Here is a 22502-nt window from a genome sequence, read left to right on the forward strand (position 1 = left end):
TTGCTGAAGATAAATCCAGGATTGAATCGAATAAAATGGTCTCCTGCAAAAATAGATGAGCTCTCAATCATCCTATTGATGCTTATTTCGTAAATATATGAAGTATCATTTAAACTTGAACTTACTGCATGTATTGCCTGTGTATTGCCATATCTCGCTCTGACCTCTGATTTTGTGTTATACTGCCTGCCTATGACCTTATGACTGTCTACGACCCTCACGCCCTGTTCTCGTGGGGACTGGCGCATACAGGTGCCTCCCATGCTATGTATCATAGTCACTGTTTAATTGCCATATTTAGGTGCCCTCAGTCTCTGTATTTTAGCATTACTGGGATAGGTGCATTTAGGTGCCGCCCATGCTATGTATTATATGCTATGTACTCTAGTCACTGTTCGACTGCCATATCTAGGTGCCCTCAGTATCTGTATTTTAGCCTTGTTGGAATAGGCGCATCTAGGTGCCTCCCATGCTATGTACTCCAGTCACTACCCATTCGTGCCCATATACTTGTGTCCCTACTAGTGAATGGTATCTAGACCATACAGATCTAGCCACTCAGCTTTAGACATAGTTACCGACACTTAGTACCTAGACGGCCAGCTTTCGCGTCTCCCCTACTCACCACACCCAAGATACTCCACTACCCTGGCCATATCAGCCCTGTGCACCAGGCCATGCCAGGCCAACTAGCCTACACCTCTCAGCCTACCCAACTCACGAGAGAAACCTTAAATTATGCGCCAGACTCAATACACTCTATGAACCACTTAGAAGATCCCTCCCCACAATAAAACGTACAACGAAAGATCAACACACTAGAATATGCACTGCACCCCCTCACTCCTCCCCACTAGTGAACACGATCCTTAAGACAAATACCAACTCATCCAATTCGGCCATAACCAAAATGGACCCTAAAGGACATTCCTTCAAGGGAGCACTCCTTAATGTAAGATCCCTAGTGGCACACGCCATTGACCTAGCTGACTTAATTACAGAAGCCAATCTAGACTTTATTGCTATAACTGAGACCTGGCTACACAATGCGGCAGGTCCATTGCTCATGTTGGCCATTCCTGACGGTTACACCATAACCAGGCAGGACCGAGAAGGATCCCGCGGAGGTGGAATCGCCATTATATCCAAAATAAACTTATCACTACGCCTAGTCCCTACCACAACTATGCAATCCTGCGAAACTCTCACCGCCAAAATTCCCATAAACACCCAAACTCTTTCGATTCACCTTATTTACAGACCACCGGGTCCACTTGGAACTTTCGAGGGGGACTTGCACAGCCTTCTGTCCAACAATACTAAAACTACTTCCCAATTGCTGGTATTAGGGGATTTTAACCTTGGCTTCAATGACCAAGCAGATGCCCATGCATCCACGATTGCCAATACCCTTGACACCTTAGGGCTTACCCAAAAAGTTAGCACCCCCACACATGCAAAGGGTAGAATACTTGACTGGATCGCTGATTCCAACTGCGCAGCCACAGTATCCTCTATTACGTCCCTTTCCTGGACCTACCACTCCTTGGTGTCCTTTCATTTACTAACAATCAAACCACCCAGTCCAGTCCCACAGGCAGCTCCACCATGCCCTACAAGAAACAAAAAGAACATTACAGCGGATATTATTCCCCTGATCCTTCCTACCTTAAATGCATTACCAGACAACCTCGACCCTAGTGCATTGGTCAAGGAATTTAACAACATTATGCGTACCACTATGGAAAAAGTCGCCCCTCTCAAAATGCGAACAAGCAAACCCAAGGCACATTTAAACAAGTGGTTCACGCCAGAACTCAAGGCCTTGCCCCTAAACAAAAGAAAATGCGAATCCGACTGGAAACTATGTCCAACCGAAGAGAATAAAGCTAATTTAACTAATATCTCTCGGCATTACAAAAATTAAATCTGTCTAGCGAAACGTAATTCCTACAATGTTCGGATTGCCAATGCCAACTCAAGTATGAAGGAACTCTTCTCCATCTTGAAAGAACTTGATTCCCCCATTGCCACGCCAGATGCCTGCATTAAAGACCAGACTTGGTGCACAAATATCCAAACGGCCCTAGCAAATAAAATTACCACACTGCAAAATAAAATCCAACTAAAAAGATTCCCTAAACCTCACAAACAAGCCGCCACTTAACAATACCATCAACAACCCAACCAACAAATTCTCCTTCACCAAAACCACCATCTTAGAGGTAGAGAAAATCATCCTTTCCCTCAAACTGTCGAACTGCAAAGGTGCCATCTGCCCAGCACAACTAATAAAAGACGCTGCCAGAGACCTTTCACCGTTCATTTCAAAACTGATCAACACCTCCTTCGCCACTGGTAATATCCCGGCGAACCTAAAACAATCATGGGTGCTCCCACTTCTCAAGAAGCAGACTGTAGACCCTTTCACCCCCACCAATTATCGGCCCATCACTACCGTACCTTTCCTATTGAAGATACTAGACAAGGTTGCTGTCATGATCTCTGCTTCCAAAAGGTCAGGGTTTTCCCAACTCCCTTGGAAGCAGATCCATAACCCAGGTTCCGAGTGCCAACCAGTCCCAATTGGGACCTTTTGGACCCAGTCCTGGCGCCAGTGGCACCAGGCTCATAAATATGCCCAGTTCCAGCGCTGGAAGCGCCGGGCTCATAATGCTTGGGTGGACTTACCTGCAGCAGACCATGCTGCTTACTTGCCTGCCAGTTGAGCCTCTGATCCTCTTCTGTTTGGAACTACTTTTCCTGTTGGGTGGGGCAGGAGCCACTCCCTAGATTCAGAACACTGGAACTCTTATGGAAAGCAGGAACTCTTTTCTTACATAGGCGTGGCTGTGGAAGGAGACATCTAAGCACTACAGGAGGCTATTTAAACCACACCCGATGGATGAATCTTGCTTTGCGTTATTTTGCATCCTCTGCAGCAGAACGCTCATCGTGTCTTCTGCATCTGATCCTGGGCCTAAGGAAAAAGGCTTACCATCCTGAATCCAGTCTTCAGCAACACCTATAAAGACAAGAAAGAACAGGTTAGCATTACGGTCTTCAGTGACAGCTCTTCACTTATCTGGTCCATCGGCTGTCACCAACGCCTCGCGCTGCATTCCGGCATCTGAAAGACAAAGGCTTACCTACTCTTCGTGCGCTCCGGAGGTCTTCACACTGCATTCCGGCATCTGAAAGACAAAAGCTTACCAACTCTTTGCACGCTCCGGAGGCCTTCGGCGCTGCATCCCGCATCTGAAAGACAAAACAAGGTGCGTTTAAAGACATTGGGGAACTTTAATACTCACGTGCCATTACTCCATTCCACATCTAACCCAGTGGGTATTCCGGCACCCTGCAGCCGCTCCGAACTTGTACCTGCAAAATAAAAAGACAGTTAGAGCGCATCGTGAAGCAGGCAACAAGCACTTACTTACGTGCTTCCAGGCGCTTCTATTCATCACACGGGCTCCATCTTCAACTCACTTCAGCCCGTCATCCGCCATAGCCGGAACCCTGCAAAACAAGAAACATCATTACTAAAGACTTTAAAGACATTAGAATTACTCGAAACTTACCGTTCGTGCAGTAAACGACGGACAGCAGTCCTCTGAAGTCAAGAGGCCTGCTCCCCTTATCCAGTGAAGAAACTGGTTACAGCACCCTGCCCCGAGGCAGATGGAGAGCACGGCGTTCACTTACCTAAGGTGAGAGCGTTAACCTTTGGGGTTCTACAGGAGAAGAGAAAGGGAAGAAGAGAGAGACATTCAATAACCCAGTTCCTTAATCCCATATTTTCTTTCTCCAGACATCTTACCCTTCGAGTCAGACATACAGTGCCCAGAGGTCCAGCCCAAAGAGCCAGCCGTGTGTTACACATCACCTTTGAAGATACGGTATACGCCCAGTCAAGACCGGCGCCTCTACGGGAATCAGGTGAGCGTTACAGTTGCCTATACACAAATTCAAAGACACCTTGAATTAAACCTTCTGGGAGCCAGACAATCCGGTTTCCGTCCACTCCACGGTACTGAAACTGCACTCATTGATCTAAAGACCCAAATAGACGAACTGAGAGATCGAGTAAAAGGAGGAGTGCCGTCCTACCTTGATCTCTCAGCTGCTTTCGATCTAGTGGATCACAAGGTCCTCTGCAATCACTTGGACACTGCTGCACACTTCTCCACGCATGCCACCAAATGGATTGAATCCTTTCTGAGTGAGAGAACAATGAGTCTTCTCCCTCTCGGCAGCAGCCGACCCTCTTCCAATCACGTGCGGCGTCCCTCAAGGCTCCTGTTTCTACCAACCCTATACAACATATTCACCAAACCCCTCTTCGATGATCTGGACCTTCTAGGAATCACCTACATTAACTATGCAGATGATACAGATTCTCCTCCCGCTTTCTGGGGATCACAGCGAGGACGGGGAGTTGGTGAATAGGGTGTACCTCATTATTCAGGCATGGTTGGCATCACATGGCCTCTGCCTGAATGATAAGACTGAGCTGATCATTCTGGTCACGCAGGCCAATATCAACAAACTAGGCAAGGAATATTCCATGTTTAACATAGATGGCAATAGCATCAAGGTTTCGAGTGAAGTTAAAAACTCTAGGCTTCTATCTCGACTCCACCATGTCTTTTGCCAAACAAGGTAACTCCTTAGCTTCCACGACAGCTTATACCTGTAAATTAATAACAGCAGGCAAACCTTTCTTATCTAATAAGTTATATTATCCTAGCGAGAGCCTTGATACTATCACGACTCGATTACTGTAACACCCTTTACAGTGGCGCTAACAAAACTATCACCAAAAGGCTACAAATCCTACAAAATAATGTCCTTAGAGCCGCCTTAGGCATAAACAAAAGGGAACATATCTCCTCCATTAGACAACGATACAAATGGCTTTCTACCGACAATAAAATCCACCTAAAAATGCTCTCCTTGACGCACAAAGCCCTCAATAACGCTGCTCCCAGTTATCTGATGGACAAAATAAAAAGAAAAATCTCTAGCAGACCTACAAGAACTCCCAACTCCAACTGTCTGGTAACTCCAAGATTTAAACTCGCCAATATTGGCGGCACAAGCTTCCCTGTGCTAGCCGCTAAATGGTGGAATGCCCTGCCACACAACCTTAGATCAGACCAACCGTTCCCTCACTTTAGAACATATCTTATCGAACACCTCAATGACAACAACATGTTAGGTTTGAAATACTTTTTTTATAATTATTTATCTGAATGTATATATGTACCATCAAAGATATATCACTACTGTAAATTTTACTTATGCAACTGCACATTTTTACTTATGCAACACTGTAATGTGCTGTAACACTGTAATTTCTATGTAACATTGTAAGCTTCGTATATTCTTCTCACTGCGCCAGGTTACCCTTGGGTCTGGCGCGCAATACAAATAAACACCACAGAGCCAAAGAAATGATAAGAAGACTACGTTTCTGGTAATTGATCCTATAAAAAGAAAGATATATGACCTATCCTAAAAGGAAAATGTATAGATCAAAATATATTAGTATGCAAAGTTAAGACAGAGTATAGAAACTTTATCAGACAACATATTCATAACTTTCAAGCAGAAAGTGAAACGATGCTGAGAAGCTTAAGCAGTAAATCAGGTGCGCAAATATGGACATTGCTGAGAGATGGTGCAAGATCAGAAACAAATTTAACTACAATAAATCCGATAGGTGACATTGAATGGATTGACCATTTTACTCATTTTTCATAAAAGATTTGAGAAGAAAAAAGTGTCAATTTGTTGAAATGCCAGATAAGCAAATGGATATTAGCATAGAAGAAGTAATCAGAAAATGAAGTACATGAAGGGCTCTGGGCCCTGACGGCATATCCAATGTTACACTAAAAACATCCAAAAAAGTGGGTAAATATATTGCACCATATATACGCTAAAATTTAAAAAACAGGTAAGATTCCGCAATCGTGGAAAAAAATCAATTGTGGTACCAGTCTTTAAAAAGGGTAATCGTTTAGAACCAACCATTAATGGATGCAATAGAAAAAATATATGCCAAGATCATACTAGTTGCACTGCAAAAATGGATATCAACAAGCAACCTACTTGATGAGAATCAAGCAGGGTTTGTTGCTGGTATAGGCACTACCCCGAACTTGCATATACTTCAAGAGCTTAAAGCACAGGCCATAGAAAAAGAAAACATGTTTATCGACTATCGGCAAGCATTTGACACGGTTTCCAGAACCTTACTATGGGAAAAATTAGAAAGAGCTGGTTGCCCTATATATATATATATATATATATATATATATATATATATATATATATATATATTTCTGATGTTTGTTAATCTGCTTAGAATCACATGCTGTGCATAGGTCCGACATCCAGTGGTCACTGCGGAGTATTGCATTTTGTTTTTCGTAGTCGAAAAGGGGACGTCGACCAGGCGTGTCTGAAACACTATCCCTGTAGTGACGTGCGTTGTACCCACAATCCCTCACGCGTCGAGGTCCCTCAGATTGTTTTTTTCCGCCCAGCTTCTGGTCGCCTTCACGCAGAGCTCCTCGAGAGACATTGCAACCCTCGACCTTTGGTCGTTTCTTCTACGAAGATTAATACAGCACTCCCTCGACGCAGTGTAGCTGTTCTCCGCCGAGCAAAATCGTCGACGGAGGGTTGAGCGGAGGAAATCTTCGGCGCTGCCGAACACGTGGCCTGGCCTCGCTGGCCACATACAGTAGGGAGAGTGGGGTCGTGGGACATCTCTGGGTCTTTCTGAGAATGCCTTTCCCTTTCCCCTTCCTTTCCCTGGGGGTGTTTATCGCGATTTATTGCCTCTGCTATGGAGAGGACACCATTTAGGTTTTGCCCACTTTGTAAAGGCAAATTCACTTGGAAGGACAAGCACTCACGGTGTAACCGCTGCTTGCCCCTCGATCACAAAGAGGAAGGGTGCGCGGCTTGTCGGCTTCTGAAGCCTAAAACTCTAAAAGACCGTAGGGTTAAAAGGTGGGCGGCCTACGCGATGTCGAAGGCCGAAGGTTCACCCGCCGCTGCTACCACCGACAGTGACGAGGAACGCGATGACACGACCTCCGCCACGGAAGTCGAAACCCCCTCTAAGGAGCGCTTACGCGCTTCGTCGTCTGTCCCCGGCCCCGACGGGCTCGGCTCACGCCCTGCTTATGGGGATGAACACCCCGGCGACACTGACGCACACAAAGATTCACATAAAGATAAGCACACAACCCATGGCTCTTCTTCGTCTAAGTCGAAGAGAGCTTCGGCGCCCAAGGAGACGCAGGTTCCACCGGCGGCCTCCTCGGACCGTTCGGGTTCGAAGCCCCTCTCGCAACCGCAGCCGCGACCTGCGACTGGGCTTTCGGCAAACAAGGGCGCCACCACCAAACCATCGGCCGGTGCGCATCAACAGAAGGCGCAGACCGCCGTACAGCGCTCGATACCCATAGCGTCGAAAACTCAAGCTTCCGCCGACAAGAATGTCGCCGATAGCTTAGCCAGGATCGTTGTAGCCGACGCCCAAAAGCGTACGCCGAAGATTTCGTCGAGCGTTACGCATAGATCAAAGGATACGCCGAAAACACCCGAAGGAAAGCAGGGACTACCCCCTTCAGTCAGGGAGTCTCCCGACACACCTGAGGGTTTTGAGGAGGGCGACGGGACACTTTCCTCGACGCTTTGGGAGAGGTCAAGCCATTTCGAGGTAGACAACTCGAGTTTTCCCCCGCTAGACCGCTCTGGGGTACCCCATGAAACTATGGAGAGACTCCACCTCTGTATGGAGAGGATGGAAAAGTTTATGAGTACCCAAGCCCCTCTAACTCTCAGAAGAACTAGAGAAGGGCCTCAAGACGACCCCAGAGCCAAAAAACCGAGGCTGGTCGATCCCCTGCTGGACACAGCCTCAGACTTCCAAGATGTATATGACCTCACTGGGGAGGAACAATACTTCGAGGAAGAAGATGATTTCATGGACAACGAAGGACAGAACCAGGAGGAATGTCTAGAAGACAGAACAGACATTAAAGAAGAAGGCTTCGGGATTAGCCCAGGAGAAGGACCTTCGCACCCCTGGCAATCACCATCAGTGTGTTCCGACACTGATGCCCTAAATCTAACTCCTCCGGATAATTCTCCAGTTAGGAACACGTCTCCAATTGACGATCAGCCTACTTTCAATGCACTGTTGCGCAGAGCAGCAGCGCATTTCGAACTGGACACGGGAGAACTCTCTCCAGAATTAGACTTTGTAGAAAGAGTCATTAAAGAAAAACCCCCGGTCAGCCAGACCATTCCACTCCTCGCCTCAGTTAAAAGGAGGATCACCCCGTCGCTGTCCACTCCCGCATTGATCAGAGGGGTCAATCCACGGATTGAGAAACTTTTCGCTCCTTCACCCTCAGACCCGCTCTACATTAGGGGACATTCCATACCGGACTCCCTAGTTGTATCTAATACTAGAAAGAGGGCAGGGGTACCACTTTCCACCAGTGAGGCACCCCCTGACAAGGAGGGCAAGAGGCTATATGCCCTTGCAAAAAGAGTTACTTCCTCGGCTGCCTTCTCAGCAAGAATTGCCAACAACAATTCCTTGCTTGCGAGCTACGCAGACGCGCAGTGGGCCAAACTGCGCAAAGACGCAGAGGAAGCACCGGAGCCTTTACGTACACGCCTACTGTCGACTATTGGCGAAGGAACACAAGTGAACCAGAGCATTGTAAAAAACTCTCTGGACGCGGCAGAAACAGCAGGACGTTCCCTGGTACAAGGAATACTCCTAAAGCGCCATGTATGGCTGCGCAACTCAGGCTTTAAACCGGAGACACAGGCGTCTTTAATAAATAAACCTGTCGAGGACGCCAACCTCTTCGGAAAAGCGGTAGATGAAGCCCTAGAGATGGCCAAAAAAGAGTTCGACACTATCAAGACTCTTGACCAGATCTCTAAGCCCACTACCAGACGCGGCTATGGCAACAAGCGCTTTTTTCGTGGCCAACGGCAACAACAACAAGGTCACCATCAGCAATACCCTGCCACCAATTACCAAGCCAATAGTGGGCAGTACAGCCAAAGAGGCCAACGCCGGGGCAAAGGGAGAGGTCGGGGATCCACCCCAGAGGCTCCCAAGCCCCCAACAACTCCAAGTGACGCGAAGATTCGCGTCCCCTCCCATGCAACACCGGTCGGGGGCCGGATAACATCCTTTCTTCCTGCATGGGAGGAGATAACGTCAGACCGTTGGGTACTTTCCACCGTAGCCCACGGATACTGTATCGAATTCAACAGTTCCCCATCCTACAGACCCCCGAGGGGACGGCGGTTGATGCCGGAACATCTTGCCATCCTTCTTCAAGAAGTACAACTACTGCTGGAAAAAGGAGCCATAGAGGTCGTGCCTCTATCTCAGGTAACGGAAGCTATTTATTCAGTGTACTTCTTTGTACCCAAAAAGGATCTAACCATGCGCCCTGTATTAGATCTGCGCCCAGCGAACAAGTTTATCAAACCCCAAAAGTTTCGTATGGTGACCTTACAGGAGGTGATCCCGCTGCTTTCACAGGGAGATTACATGACAACATTGGACATGAAAGATGCATACTTTCATATTTCAATGTTGCCAGCGCACAGAAAATACCTAAGGTTCATGATAGAGGGCAAACACTACCAGTTCAAGGTGCTACCCTTCGGTATAGCTTCAGCACCAAGGGTATTCACAAAGGTACTGGCAGTGGCTGCGGCCCACCTGCGCATGTTGTCCATCCCAGTTTACCCTTACCTCGACGACTGGCTCATAACAGGGGACTCCTACGAAACATGTTTCTCCAATACCCAAAAGACGGTAGACCTTTTGTTCCAACTGGGCTTCTCCATCAACGAAAAGAAGTCCAGTCTAGACCCCAGTCAAATCAAACAATTTCTAGGGGCTCTAATTCAAACAAGGGACGGCCTCGTCTTCCCCTCCAAAGAGAGGGTCCAAAACATGCTGTTTCAGATCCCCCAATATGTGACCGGCCGGGAGGTGACGGTACGCAAAGCAATGCGCTTGCTAGGAATGATGGCGTCGTGTATTTATTTGGTACCTCACGCGCGCCTGCGCATGCGCCCAATGCAAGAGTGGCTCAACAGCCAGTGGTGTCAGGCCAGCGGACAATGGGACGATCTAGTGGTGGTCTCGCAGGCCTTGGTTCTCTCGCTACAGTGGTGGACAAAGGGGAACATGGAAAAAGGAAAACCCTTTGCCACACCCGCGGCGGAAGCCACTCTAACCACAGACGCATCCCTCACAGGATGGGGTGCTCACCTATCCCATCAGACTGCTCACGGAGTGTGGACTCCGAACGTAGCATCCAAACACATCAATCTACTGGAGCTACTAGCGGTATTCAAGGCGCTAAAAGCCTTCCAAGAACACCTACAAGGCAAGACAGTAATGGTCCTTACGGACAGCACTACAGCCATGTACTACATCAACAAGCAGGGGGGCACCCACTCTCCAGGCTTGTCCAAACTGGCCCAGAATATATGGAAGTGGGCTCTCAAACAGGACATGTTCCTACTATCACTACATGTACCCGGGGAACTCAATCTGCTGGCAGACAGACTCAGCAGAGATTTCCCCCTGCCCGAAGAGTACGAATGGCGTCTGCACGAAGACATCGTCTTCGACGTCTTCACACAATGGGGATTCCCAGAAATAGACCTGTTCGCAACCCTGGAGAACTCTCAATGCCTAAGTTACGCCTCCAGGTACCCCCAGAACCAATCCAAGGGGAACGGTCTATCGATGCAATGGTCAGGGAAATTTGTTTACGCTTTTCCCCCGACTCCCCTTCTCAACAAGGTGGTGCACAAGATGCACCAGGAACAAGTGACCATGATACTGGTGGCCCCAATGTGGGCCCGACAGCCATGGTTCGCTCACTTGATGGAGATGTCTCTATCTCCCCCAGTAAAACTCCCCTGCCCGTACAACATGCTATCTCAGAACAAGGGCAGGACTCTGCACCCATGCCCCCAGAACATGAATTTAGCAGCTTGGCTCCTGAGGTCATAGAGTTCGGACATCTACAACTCCCGCAAAGATGCATGGACATCCTCAGGGAAGCCAGAAAACCGAACACTCGCCACTGCTATTCTAGCAAGTGGAAGATATTTGTCATCTGGTGCAGGAGTAAAAGCATCAACCCTATTGACTGCTCTCCCACACATGTGGTACTATACCTGACCCATCTCTTGGATTCAGGCCTAGTGTTTAACTCCATTAAAGTCCACCTAGCGGCACTTTCTGCATACACCACCTCCCAACTCAGTGTCGTGGTGGAGGATCCCAGTTATAAAGGCATTCATGGAGGGAGTAAAAAGAATACACCCCCCGATAGCTGACCCTGCTCCCGGATGGGACCTTAATGTGGTACTTACCAGACTCATGGGCTCTCCATTCGAACCCATGCACAAAGCATCCCTTAAACATCTTACTCTTAAGACTGCTTTTTTAATAGCTATCACCTCCATCAGGAGAGTAAGTGAACTTCAGGCTCTTTCTATTCTAGACCCCTTTGTTACAGTTCACAAAGATAAAGTGGTTCTACGCACTCACCCTAGGTTTGCTCCGAAATTTATTTCTAAATTCCACGTAAACCAGTCTATAGAACTACCAACGTTCTTTCAAAATCCTTCCAATTTGGGAGAAAGGACTCTGCACACACTTGATGTACGCAGGGCGGTCATGTTCTACATGGAAAGAACCAGACCATTGAGGAAGACTAATCAGTTCTTCGTCTCGGTGGCAGCAGGAAGAGAAGGAGATGCGGTTTCAAAATCCACTATTTCTAGATGGATTGTTCAATGCATCACTCTCTGCTATACTCTTGCTAAGAGAGAACTACCCTTTAAGCCAAGAGCACACTCTACTCGAGGCACGGGGGCATCCATAGCATTCATTGCAAATGTTCCCCTTGAGTCCATCTGCAAAGCGGCTACCTGGAGTTCTGTGCACACCTTTACAAAACACTACTGTCTAGATACACACTCTAGATCTGACTCCCAGGTGGGACAGGCAGTATTACGACACCTTTTCTCTACTGTTCCTTCTCATAACCCACCGCCAACTCCGGGTACTGCTCGCTAGTCTATGCACAGCATGTGATTCTAAGCAGATTAACAAACATCAGAAGAGAATGCATTACTTACCGTAAAAGCATTTCTGATGGTTGTATCTGCTTAGATTCACATGCGCCCACCCTTCCTCCCCGCTCGGATGGAAGGAACATAGACTTCCTTTATATATCTCTCTCTCTTTCTGTACTCACTCACGTCTAGAAGGCTCCCTCAGGGCAGAAAAAATACAAACAGAGGGACCTCGACGCGTGAGGGATTGTGGGTACAACGCACGTCACTATAGGGATAGTGTTTCAGACACGCCTGGTCGACGTCCCCTTTTCGACTACGAAAAACAAAATGCAATACTCCGCAGTGACCACTGGATGTCGGACCTATGCACAGCATGTGAATCTAAGCAGATACAACCATCAGAAATGCTTTTACGGTAAGTAATGCATTCTCATATATATATATATATATATATATATCTATACAACAGTTCTATATGGGCCCTTCAATTAGTGTAAAGCTAAATAGAGCAGGCTTGCTAACTAAGGAAATAAAAACTAATATGGGATTGAAACAAGGCTGCTTGTTAGCATCCACATTGTTTAGCTTCTATATTTCAGAAATAAACCAAGGATTTAGGAGTATCAATGCAAATCCCCCTAAAATAAAAGCTAAACAGGTCAGATGTTTGCTATATGATGACAATTTGATCATATTTGATCTTACACTGATGGGCTTGAGCCGCACGATAAGTGCTGTAGAGAAACATGCAAAGGAGAATAAGTTGAAAATGAACTCAAGTAAATCCAAAATAATGATAATTTGAGGTAACAAAAGACGGGTAAAGAAACTAATCAGAAGATGGCAAATAGTAGTTAGACACTACAAGTACCCGGGAGTAGATATGAATGATCTGCAAGCAGAAACAACATATAAAGAAGACCTAAAAGTGAAAACTGTCATGCTTACTTTACAAGCTAAATGGAAAATTCTCTACAAAATCGGCCATTATATTCTACAGTCAAAAGGTGGTGCCGACCGTAACACATGGAGCATCTTGGAAACCTAAAAATAAAAAACCGGATTGGAGCTATCTAGAAGGTATGTACTGGAAGGAGATATTGAAACTGCCAAAAAGCTTTTCGATACAAGTCATACGTTATGAATTGGCTCTTAGTTCACTTGAAGTTATGGTTGAATGGAACTCCGTCCTTTTATTCTAAATGTAGAAGATTGGACCAATTTAAAAACAGTTATTACCATTATTGGGCAAACAATATGCGATGTTGATTTACAGATGAAAAACAAATGGCATGAAAGGTTTGGTAATTATGTATATAGCTGGAATCAGCGAAGAAATATTGTGTAATCCAAATAAATCTAAGGTATAATTATACAATACAGATTGGATTAAAACAAGGATGGAAGCTGCGAAATATAAATGTTTCAAAGCAGGTGATTTCAGTTACAAAAAATGAATTACAATACCAAAATATTTACTTAAACAATATAGAAATGAGATCATGAGATTTAGGTTTAATCTAATACCGACAAGAGCCGTGATGGCAAAATGGTCAGTGTTGAGAGACAATGGCAGTGGCCTGAGATAAACAATGTAGATTTTGTGAAAAAGAAAAGACCATTGAAACTCTGAAACATATTGTTACAGAATATGTGAAATGGAATCCTTTAAGACATGAGTATTTTAAAAATGCCTGAGAAAACATTATGGGAAGAGATTATCAATAATGAAGATCTCTTAATTTAGCAATTATACAGTATTTTTCAAGAATAAAAATAATTGAAGCAAGAAAAATATACGCAAATTAAGTTGGAATGTGTGTGATGCAGAGAAAATGTAAATGTTTGAAAAGTATTTTAAAATGATTGACAATTTCATTGGTATATAGCGATAAGACAAAGTAAAACCAAATGAAAGGAAATATTAATCTATTAAATGGAGGGAAATATCACCAAGAAGATAGGGGGAAAAACCTGAATAAGTTATGTGGAAAGACATTTATCACGAAAGGAGAAATAGCAGAAAAAGTGACTGGAATAAGCGTATACCTAGTTGTCAAACCTGAGGGAAATTGTGATATAGATGCCTAAATGTTTTATTAATGAGTAGTATCGGCTGGATTGTCGGTGTTGATGTTGTAAATTGGTAAAAATGCTGAACATCTATTATGTTATATGCCTTGGAGCTAGATGATATGTTGAACAGACATATTTATATATGTTATTAACATATTGATTGTTTTTAAATGCCTGATTATGGTAAAGAAATATGATTGTTTTTCATAAACAAAATATTTGTAAAGTTGGATTCAACTAAATCAAATTAAAAAAACAAAAAAAGGTGTGCACTGGACAGAGCTGGTGGCAGTTGTTACTTTTTATGTACGTTCAACTCTTTTCTGTAGTCCAAACCGCTTTTACTTTGGTTGGCCCAGGACAGTGGCCAGTGCCTAAAATTACCATGCCGCAAGGTCCTTTGTTCTGTCCTTTGGTCATCTTGCCCCGTTGCCTTCCGCCGGTCGAGCAGACCTAGAAGATTCCTTATTTGGTCATGCAGACCCCCACGCAAACCGAAGCTTTCGCAAGCTTATGCATGCCTTGTGTGTGTGCCTCCAGGATGTGGGCTGGAGCTGTCTAGTGACAATACACAATAAAGAAAGCATTCAAACCCTGTTTGACAGGCGCTTCAACATGAATGTTTTATTAGTCTTTTGTTGTAGAAAAATGTCTGTACTGTTTATACAGAATTAGAAGGAATCATTTTTTTTTTTGTCCTCAACACGCGTTTCCCCACTTTACTTTCAGTGGTTCTTCAGGAGGTAAATGTACATATATAGTGGTTAATATTTTCTTGTGACTTGTAGGTTCTAATTAGAATGGTGAATTCCTGAGCATCTGTAGATTTGTTTTTTTTTTGCTGAAGTTTCTACTTCTTTTGTAGTACAGGGCAGTCCCTGGATTTCTCCTAGGATGCGATTCCGCCGGATTCTGGCTTGTAGCTGGAACTGCTTGTTAGTGTCAATACACATCCTGTGTGCTGGGATGACTGGGACCCCCGTAGTCCGTGATTGGCCAATTCTGGGATGGCTGTATGTGAGCAGATCTCCTATTGGTTTCTCCTTGTTTAGGCGCGAAGGAGATTTTGGATAACCGAAGGCATCTTGCACCTATTCCATATCGAACTTCTGAGTTCACACCGAACTTAGTAAAGGAGCCAAGTATCCTGAACTGAAGAAGCAGATCTGTGGAACTACTGATGGCCTGCTGGAGGTTTTGGCACCCTGAGCCCACTGTTGTCCCGTCGGACCCCCTGTTTCTGATCGAAACTAGAAGGCCTGCAAGGGCACTTCGACCCATTGGAATAGTGGGACCAACGATTCTTGGCACCTCCTGCTTAACCTTCGTGGATGCTTTGCTGCTGTGCCCCACTGTGCCCTCAGACTCACTGCAGTGGAACTGGCCTGGTCCCTTCAACAGGAGTGGTGAAATCGCCACTGTCCCACCATGGAAACCATCCCGGAACTCCACCACTGAAAGCTGCAGAGCCGCGCAACAGCAGGATCTGAACCTGCTACCGAAGTGGATTTGACTGCCGAAGTTTGGTCCCGAGTGCACCTAAGGATGATAAGTACTTGAAACCCTTATCGGTGGCCCCTGGCGCATCCTTGGACTTTTACGCACGAGTGTCCCGGAGGGCCACTCTTATTTATCAAGGTTGCCTGTGCTACTGAGTTATTCCCAACTCTTCGATCCTGTTCTGCCCTCTTGGGGAGACCCTCCTTGAATAGTGGAAACTTATTCTTCACTGCCTCACCCACCTTCCTCAGTTGTTACAGCCCCTTGAAGAGACCCCGTTTTGAACTTAACTGCACGATCGCGTGCGCCAGCACCAAATGTACTTTTGAGCTGAAGGCTCCACTCATCTTGGGGACTGGACTGCCTCTTAGCAAGGGTTTGAATTGTGAAGGACTGCCTAAACGCTATTCACACTGTGACCCCTTTCTTTGCAATATATATCTATGTAGGGAGGGAGGGAGATTTAAATATTCAAATATTCATTTAGGTCATTGGTGACTGTGTATATGTTTCATTTCTAGTGTTGTGTTGGTTTTGTTAATACTGCTGAGATTTGCTTTGTTTGATTTAATAGGCCTTTAATAAATTTATATGTATTTTTGATACTATACACCTCGACAGAGTAATTTGTGGTGTCGTTTACTGTGTGCTCATTGTGGGCTTTTGATTAGCCTCACCCCTCCTGAGCCATAGCCTTGACCCCAGTCAATCATACCTTGATTGATCTGGCATGTCCAGTAGGTTACCCTGTTCCAAGAAACTCGGCTGGCATTCTGAACCTCTGCCCACTAGGTCAGAGTGCAGAAATCCATCTTAACAGTCAGCACACCTAGATTTGGTAGTTTTAGGAATCTCATTGGTAAACGCCACTCGCTTAAGGTGCCAAGCAGATTTCTTAGTGAGCTGTCATTTCCTGCGCCAATAATGCTTTTAGGTGGACTTTATAACATGGAGATCTTGTTACATAATGTCTCAATGGCATCTTGTTCTGTTGCTGCAATAATAGAGCATTGCTCCATGCCATAGTGGGGCAAGTAGAGATTGCGTTCATTTGTGAGGCTACAATATTGGTAGCCATGTCTATAGTTGGTGTCACATTACCAGATTGTACAGAGTTATTGCTAGAGCTGGCGAATTGCCAAAGTGTGAAAAGGGATGCAATTTTTAATATAGTAGTATAGATAGACGAGAGATGAGTCATTGTTTCTTGCAAGGAGCCATTCTTGGATATGACTGCCACTACTTCAGCAAAAGAACTTTCTTCACTTGAGTACTCAGAGCTAGAAACCAGCTCTTCCAGATTTGGACTGGCAGATAGATTAGTGCCAATGATGATGTAATTAATCAAGCTTTGGCCCAATGAGTTCCTCTTTAAGTTTAAACAAAGGTTTAATAACGAACCATCATTGCCAGTCGTGAATGCATGTTTATTATTCGTTTCAGGATTGATTGGGTATTCAGCAGGTTGAAATGGCGTCAACTCAGTAGTAGCCGTTGGAAGCGGTGTGGCAACTGATAAGAAACAAGTGATTTTTGGATGTGTAGTAATGATTCTGTCGGCATGTCCAAATGAATCCCTTTTACCTTTTTTAGATCATGGTATATCTTTGGAAGCCTCGATACGTTTTCCTGGGCTTCGAGGGCACTTTCACAGATTGGGAGTCGTCCTGCTGACCCCATAGCTACGCTGTCTGTTTTCATATTCACAGTGAGTTAGAATGATGTGGAAGTTTAAATATTGTACAAGGCTGACACAACCAGGTTGGTGGTATGGTTCAAGGTTGGTTTAATTTGCACTCAGGAGTAGATTAAAACTGTGAGGAACTGGTTGCCCTACACCAAGCCGGTCCTAGAAAGCAAACTCAGCCCAGAGGGGGAAGACCACATTACCTCTGCACACCTAAACACTGGAAAACACACACACTCTGCACTGCTCTGCTGGGAGTTGTTGTAGATGGGATCTCCCTTCAAACACTAGCAGTGAAAACAAACTGGCAGGTTTTCCAGCTCCTGACTCCACGGAACACTGTCACACTCTGCAGAAATGGTATGTGTTCAAGAGGTGTCTGGCGAGGAGGTAGTTCAAGAACCAGAAGATGGATATCCTTTGTGTCCCGAAACCCATTTTGTGAGGTGATTTTAATTGCTTTGTAAAGGTGGTAGGATCTCTATTTCTCTTTGGGGACAGAAAGAATGATGTTGTGTGGCTATACTTGTGGGGGCTGCCTGTAGATTTGGGGTGCATGAAACGGAGAGTGATAACGAAGGGTGATTACTCTTTTTGAAGGAACTGTTCCAAGGAATTATACTGTCGGTGTCCATATATTGCCCTAATTCAGGTCCGTGGAGCTTCTGGAATGCGGTGGGAATGTACCTTCCAAGGTTCGTGTTGGGAATGATGGTGATATATGGGACTTAAAAATGGTCTTGAATTGCCAATCATGGGCAAAAGGAGAAGGTGAAGATATGGAGCGAGGGGGGCAGGAGGGATAAAAATAAAAACATCCATGAGAATCTGGGGCTGGTCGATGTATGGGAGGCAAATGGTCAAGTGGGTAAAAGGGGGGAGCGACCTACCGCAGGCACGTTCACTTTGTATTCAGCAGTTCATTAATCATTCTCGAATGCACCTGTTGGTCGATTCGAGCAACCTTCCCTCGGTTAGGTTGGACAGTATTGCTGTCCCATGGTCTGACCATGATATGTTAACAGTGGTAGTGGCCGTCAGGGCGCTGGAAAACCAGACTGGGTGTGTGATACTGCCAGTGCTCTAGATGAGATTTTGAGGTGGGAGTATTTTACTCTCCATTTTTTAACTTTGTAAAAATGACTTTTCTCCTTCGCAAGAGTAAAATGTATGCGACATCCAGCCGACGTGTGAAAACAATGTATGGAAATCATTACTATGCGGCATATTTCTGCATTGTGACAGAAAACAACTTTCATTATTTCTGGCCATTTGATCTCTCCTGTATATATTTAAATGTTGAAATCACAAAAACCTAGCCAATTATATAGTAAAGCATACATTCATTTGTATTGTGTGTTTTGAAATTCGATGGCAGAATTGTCTTGATGTTTATTAGACTGTAAATTAGAAGTGTAAAAATGATCTGCCTCTGCATGATTATGCACACAGCACCGGAACTCTGAAAAATACAATTGTGCAATACTGGTTTGCTTTCACTGGAAAAAAAGCATTATTTTTTTTTTATAAATTATCAATTGCAACTTAGTTTTCCATCTTAATTATACAATCCTAAAATTCTAGGAAAACATGCACAGTGCTTCTGAAGCTGAATGAAAAGAAACCATTCCTTTTATCAGTGTGAAGTTTATTTTTTTGAAAGGCTTGAGAGAAATGCATTTTGTTTCAGAGGTGGCTTGCAATACATCCATGTAGATAAAAATCACAAGAAGCCTTCTGGTTTTGTCAAGTAACCTGACCTTTGCACTGCCCTCTGCTCTAAACCTGTGTGTAAATGTACCCAGGAAAATAATAAAGCTGGCATATTTACAAGATTTTCATGTGTAAAAAGGCCTGGTACTCTCTTTATCTGGAGCCTTGGATACTGCAATGACTAATTGCTGAAGGAAAAGGGAGTAGGGGTCTGGGGGGGCGGGGGGTGCCCTTCTTAAAGGCCCCAAGGAGAATTTCCCAATTAATGATATTGGGGAAGTCGATATTGACATTCTACTCGAGGGTTTCAAGGCAACCATTGGGGGGGGGGGGGGGTAATGATCGTGTTTGAATCATTAGCCGAACCAGACTGGGCTGAACAAGAGGAAGCTTTGAGAGGACGGATTGAGAGACTCTGACCCATAGGAGGTTTTGACAAAGGCGTGAGTTTGGGGCGACTGAAGGAGTTTAGGACATAAGGCAGAACTTCAGGCTCTCTTTGCTCACAAACCGACTGGCTGTTAAAACACCTCAGCCAAAGGTACTATAAGGGGGAGAAGGCTAATACACTACTTGCAATGGAAACAGGCCTCAGAGTGGTTAATGTACTTGAAGCTGACTAGACAGTGCTGAGAAGTACAGTACCTTTTGGTTTGATGATCTGTTTGTAGCTGGATTCTCCTGTATGTGACAGCGCCCGACCTGACCCCTGGATTCCTTGGTATGGTGATGAAAGGCAGGACAATGGACTGGAGATCTCAGCAGCAGTCTCGAGGAAGGACCTCTGGCACGGATTTCAGCAGCTTCTCTGGTCAGTATGCGGTTTTGGCACCTTTTCGGCAGCACCAACAAAGGACACGATTCACCCGGTCAATCTCCTTCGATTCCTAGAGTCCTGCACTCTGGTGAGCAGACTTGATGAGTCGGGTGTGCCTCTGGAGGTTCACCTGGAGCTCAGCAAAGACTTGGACGGTTTGGGCCTTGGCAAGACAATGCACTACGATTGGTTCGGAGGTCTCCCAATATTCGCGGTCTGCAGCTCTGGAACCACTCTGCACCTCAGGGTTTTATACATATAGGTTCCCTAAGATGAGGGAGGCCCTGCTGCGAGTGAGGAGGATGATAGTTGTACAGAAATGGAGAGTCCAGAATTCCCTATAAGGGTGACTGGTTCATGAAGGTATGGGAAGTGTACCTGATGGCGAAACTGACATTAGGAATGGGGTAATTTATGCTGAAATAAGGTACAGATGAGGGAACTGGTCCAACAATTGATACACAGGATTGGGTGGGTGATGGATTTGTAGAGGGGTGAAGGAGAGGGAGTTGATGAACATTTAGGGGAAAAGGCGTCATGTTTATATGAAAGGTATCCCTGAAAATTGAAGAAGGGATCAGAGGTCCTCGTATGGTAAACTTTCAGGGACTCGGTTGGAATGTGTGTACTAGTGGATATAGTCCATATCGCTTGGGCATCATCCCCACTGTGTCTTATATTGTCACTTGATTGTTTAATGTCTGGGGTGGTGGTGGCAGTGGTTTGAAGTCTTTCACATCCTTCTGCCTTTCCCCTTGTCAAGTGAAATACCTTGTGGTCAAGTATGGTGCAGAGGGCACCCTGAAGTCATTCAGGCTGTAGATGTAGTTCTTAGACACTCTCTCTTTACATTTAAATGTAATGTCAAGATTAGTCTCACTAAGTAGCTTTTTAGGTCAGAGAATAAAGGTTAATGGTGAGGGGCAATGGGGTCTTCCCAAAAAGGAACCACAGAACCCTTAACAATTGAGTTGTACCCTAACAGTGTGTCACAAGAGAAGCATGCTGGTTACTGGGTAGCGTTTCTCTGCATTACCCCAGTCTTCTGAGGTTGCTGCTCTTCCATGATTATATTAACCCCACCCCTTCGTCTATTTCCCCCTCTGTATGTTTGTAAAGAATCCAGCACATTGTGGTTGTGTGCTGAAGCAAAAGGTTATGTAGTAGTCAGCTGTTTTGTGATCTTTGTGAGCTTGTTTTTTAATCTTTATTTTAGAGAGGCGGTGCGCTGAAGAAGGGACCCAATGCCAAAGCACTGCAAGTCATGAAACAAACTTTACCCTACAACGTGGAAGACTTGGAATGGGATTTGGGTCATAAAACAAATGTTCAGCAGTGTTACTGTTACTGTGGAGGACCTGGAGAGTAAGTAACCAAACCACTTTGACCAACTTTAAAAAGATGTGCAGTAAGTTTGAACAATCATATTTATATTGAACACATTCGTCATAAATGCCGGACTCTGTTAAAGATGTGACAACGCGGGTACTGTTTTTGTAGATGTTAGAGCTATACTGGTATTTGTTTGCTAGTATTTGTGTTTTCAACTATTTTGCAAAACAAATTAAGAGAAAATGTTTCTCCCTGTGCCAAGCTAAAATGAAAATATGAAAGTGTTATGTGCTGTAGGACCTATTTCCTTAGAAGACATCAGGTCCTGTTTCGTTATGTTCTAAAAAGATTAAAAAGCTTGCAATTGAATTTGTTAGTCTGGGCTTACTTCAAAAGATAATGTCCGCAAACCTCTTGCACATATGTCCTTCAATGGGAAAATTGCTTGAAAGCCCTGTAAGGCTAAGCCGCAACTCAACATTTATATTTTTGTCCCCATCTCATCCTTTCCCACATAAGTCGACCTACAAGCTACTGCAATATCAGCCGAGTCTTACAGGACTATCCCACAGTTTTCTAATTGAAGAATAGATATACAAGACTTTTGCAAACCTAAGTTTTAGCAACCATTCTGAATGCAATAATTTGTGGCATTGGATGCAAGTGGAAGTGTCTGAAGCCTTATTTCTCACACGTTTAAGAATGAAGATCTACCATTCTGGAATAAAGGTTTGAGTCAGACTGAAAACCGGTTGAAAATGTTAGGGGAACCCACTCCTGACGCTATATGCGTCTCTTAGGAAAGATTTACCTTTTGGCAAGTTTCCCTCCATAGTTTCTATGGCCTCCATCATTTTGCTTTGTTTTTTAACCAGTTCTGACTTTTTGTAGTGAATTAACGCCTTTAGATTTACTTCCCTTCTGCTAATTTGATATGTGGAAACTGATCAGGCCTTCAGACTATCAGTACTCTGCAGTGCAATGGGGATACTTTTGGATCACACTAGCTTTTTACGCTTGGATTTTTGGTTACTTTTATATGTGCCTAAAGACAAGCTAGTGTCAGTATATATATTTTTACAATTTTTCGTCATTTCTAGTGTGCACCTTCTTGTTTGCTGCGTAGATCTTCTAAATGTGGCTAGTGCCCTAAAATAGTGTCAACACCAGATATAGGCTCTTTGGCCGTATTGTACTATGGCCGCCTTC

General features: G+C 44.8%; 1 protein-coding gene across 14 annotated transcripts in view; it reads left to right on the plus strand.

The window, feature by feature from the left end:
- The window catches only part of MTF2 (metal response element binding transcription factor 2), a 1089527-nt gene that overhangs the window by 299382 nt on the left and 767643 nt on the right, over positions 1-22502 (plus strand). For all 14 annotated transcript variants that reach the window (XM_069641820.1, XM_069641817.1, XM_069641821.1 and 11 more), the window contains one exon: positions 21178-21326. In XM_069641820.1, coding sequence (XP_069497921.1) covers positions 21178-21326 — 149 coding nt within the window. The remainder of the gene's footprint in view (positions 1-21177; positions 21327-22502) is intronic.

This window comes from Ambystoma mexicanum, chromosome 1q (assembly GCF_040938575.1).
Source record: "Ambystoma mexicanum isolate Mex_15411 chromosome 1q, UKY_AmexF1_1, whole genome shotgun sequence".
NCBI classification, from domain to species: domain Eukaryota; kingdom Metazoa; phylum Chordata; class Amphibia; order Caudata; family Ambystomatidae; genus Ambystoma; species Ambystoma mexicanum.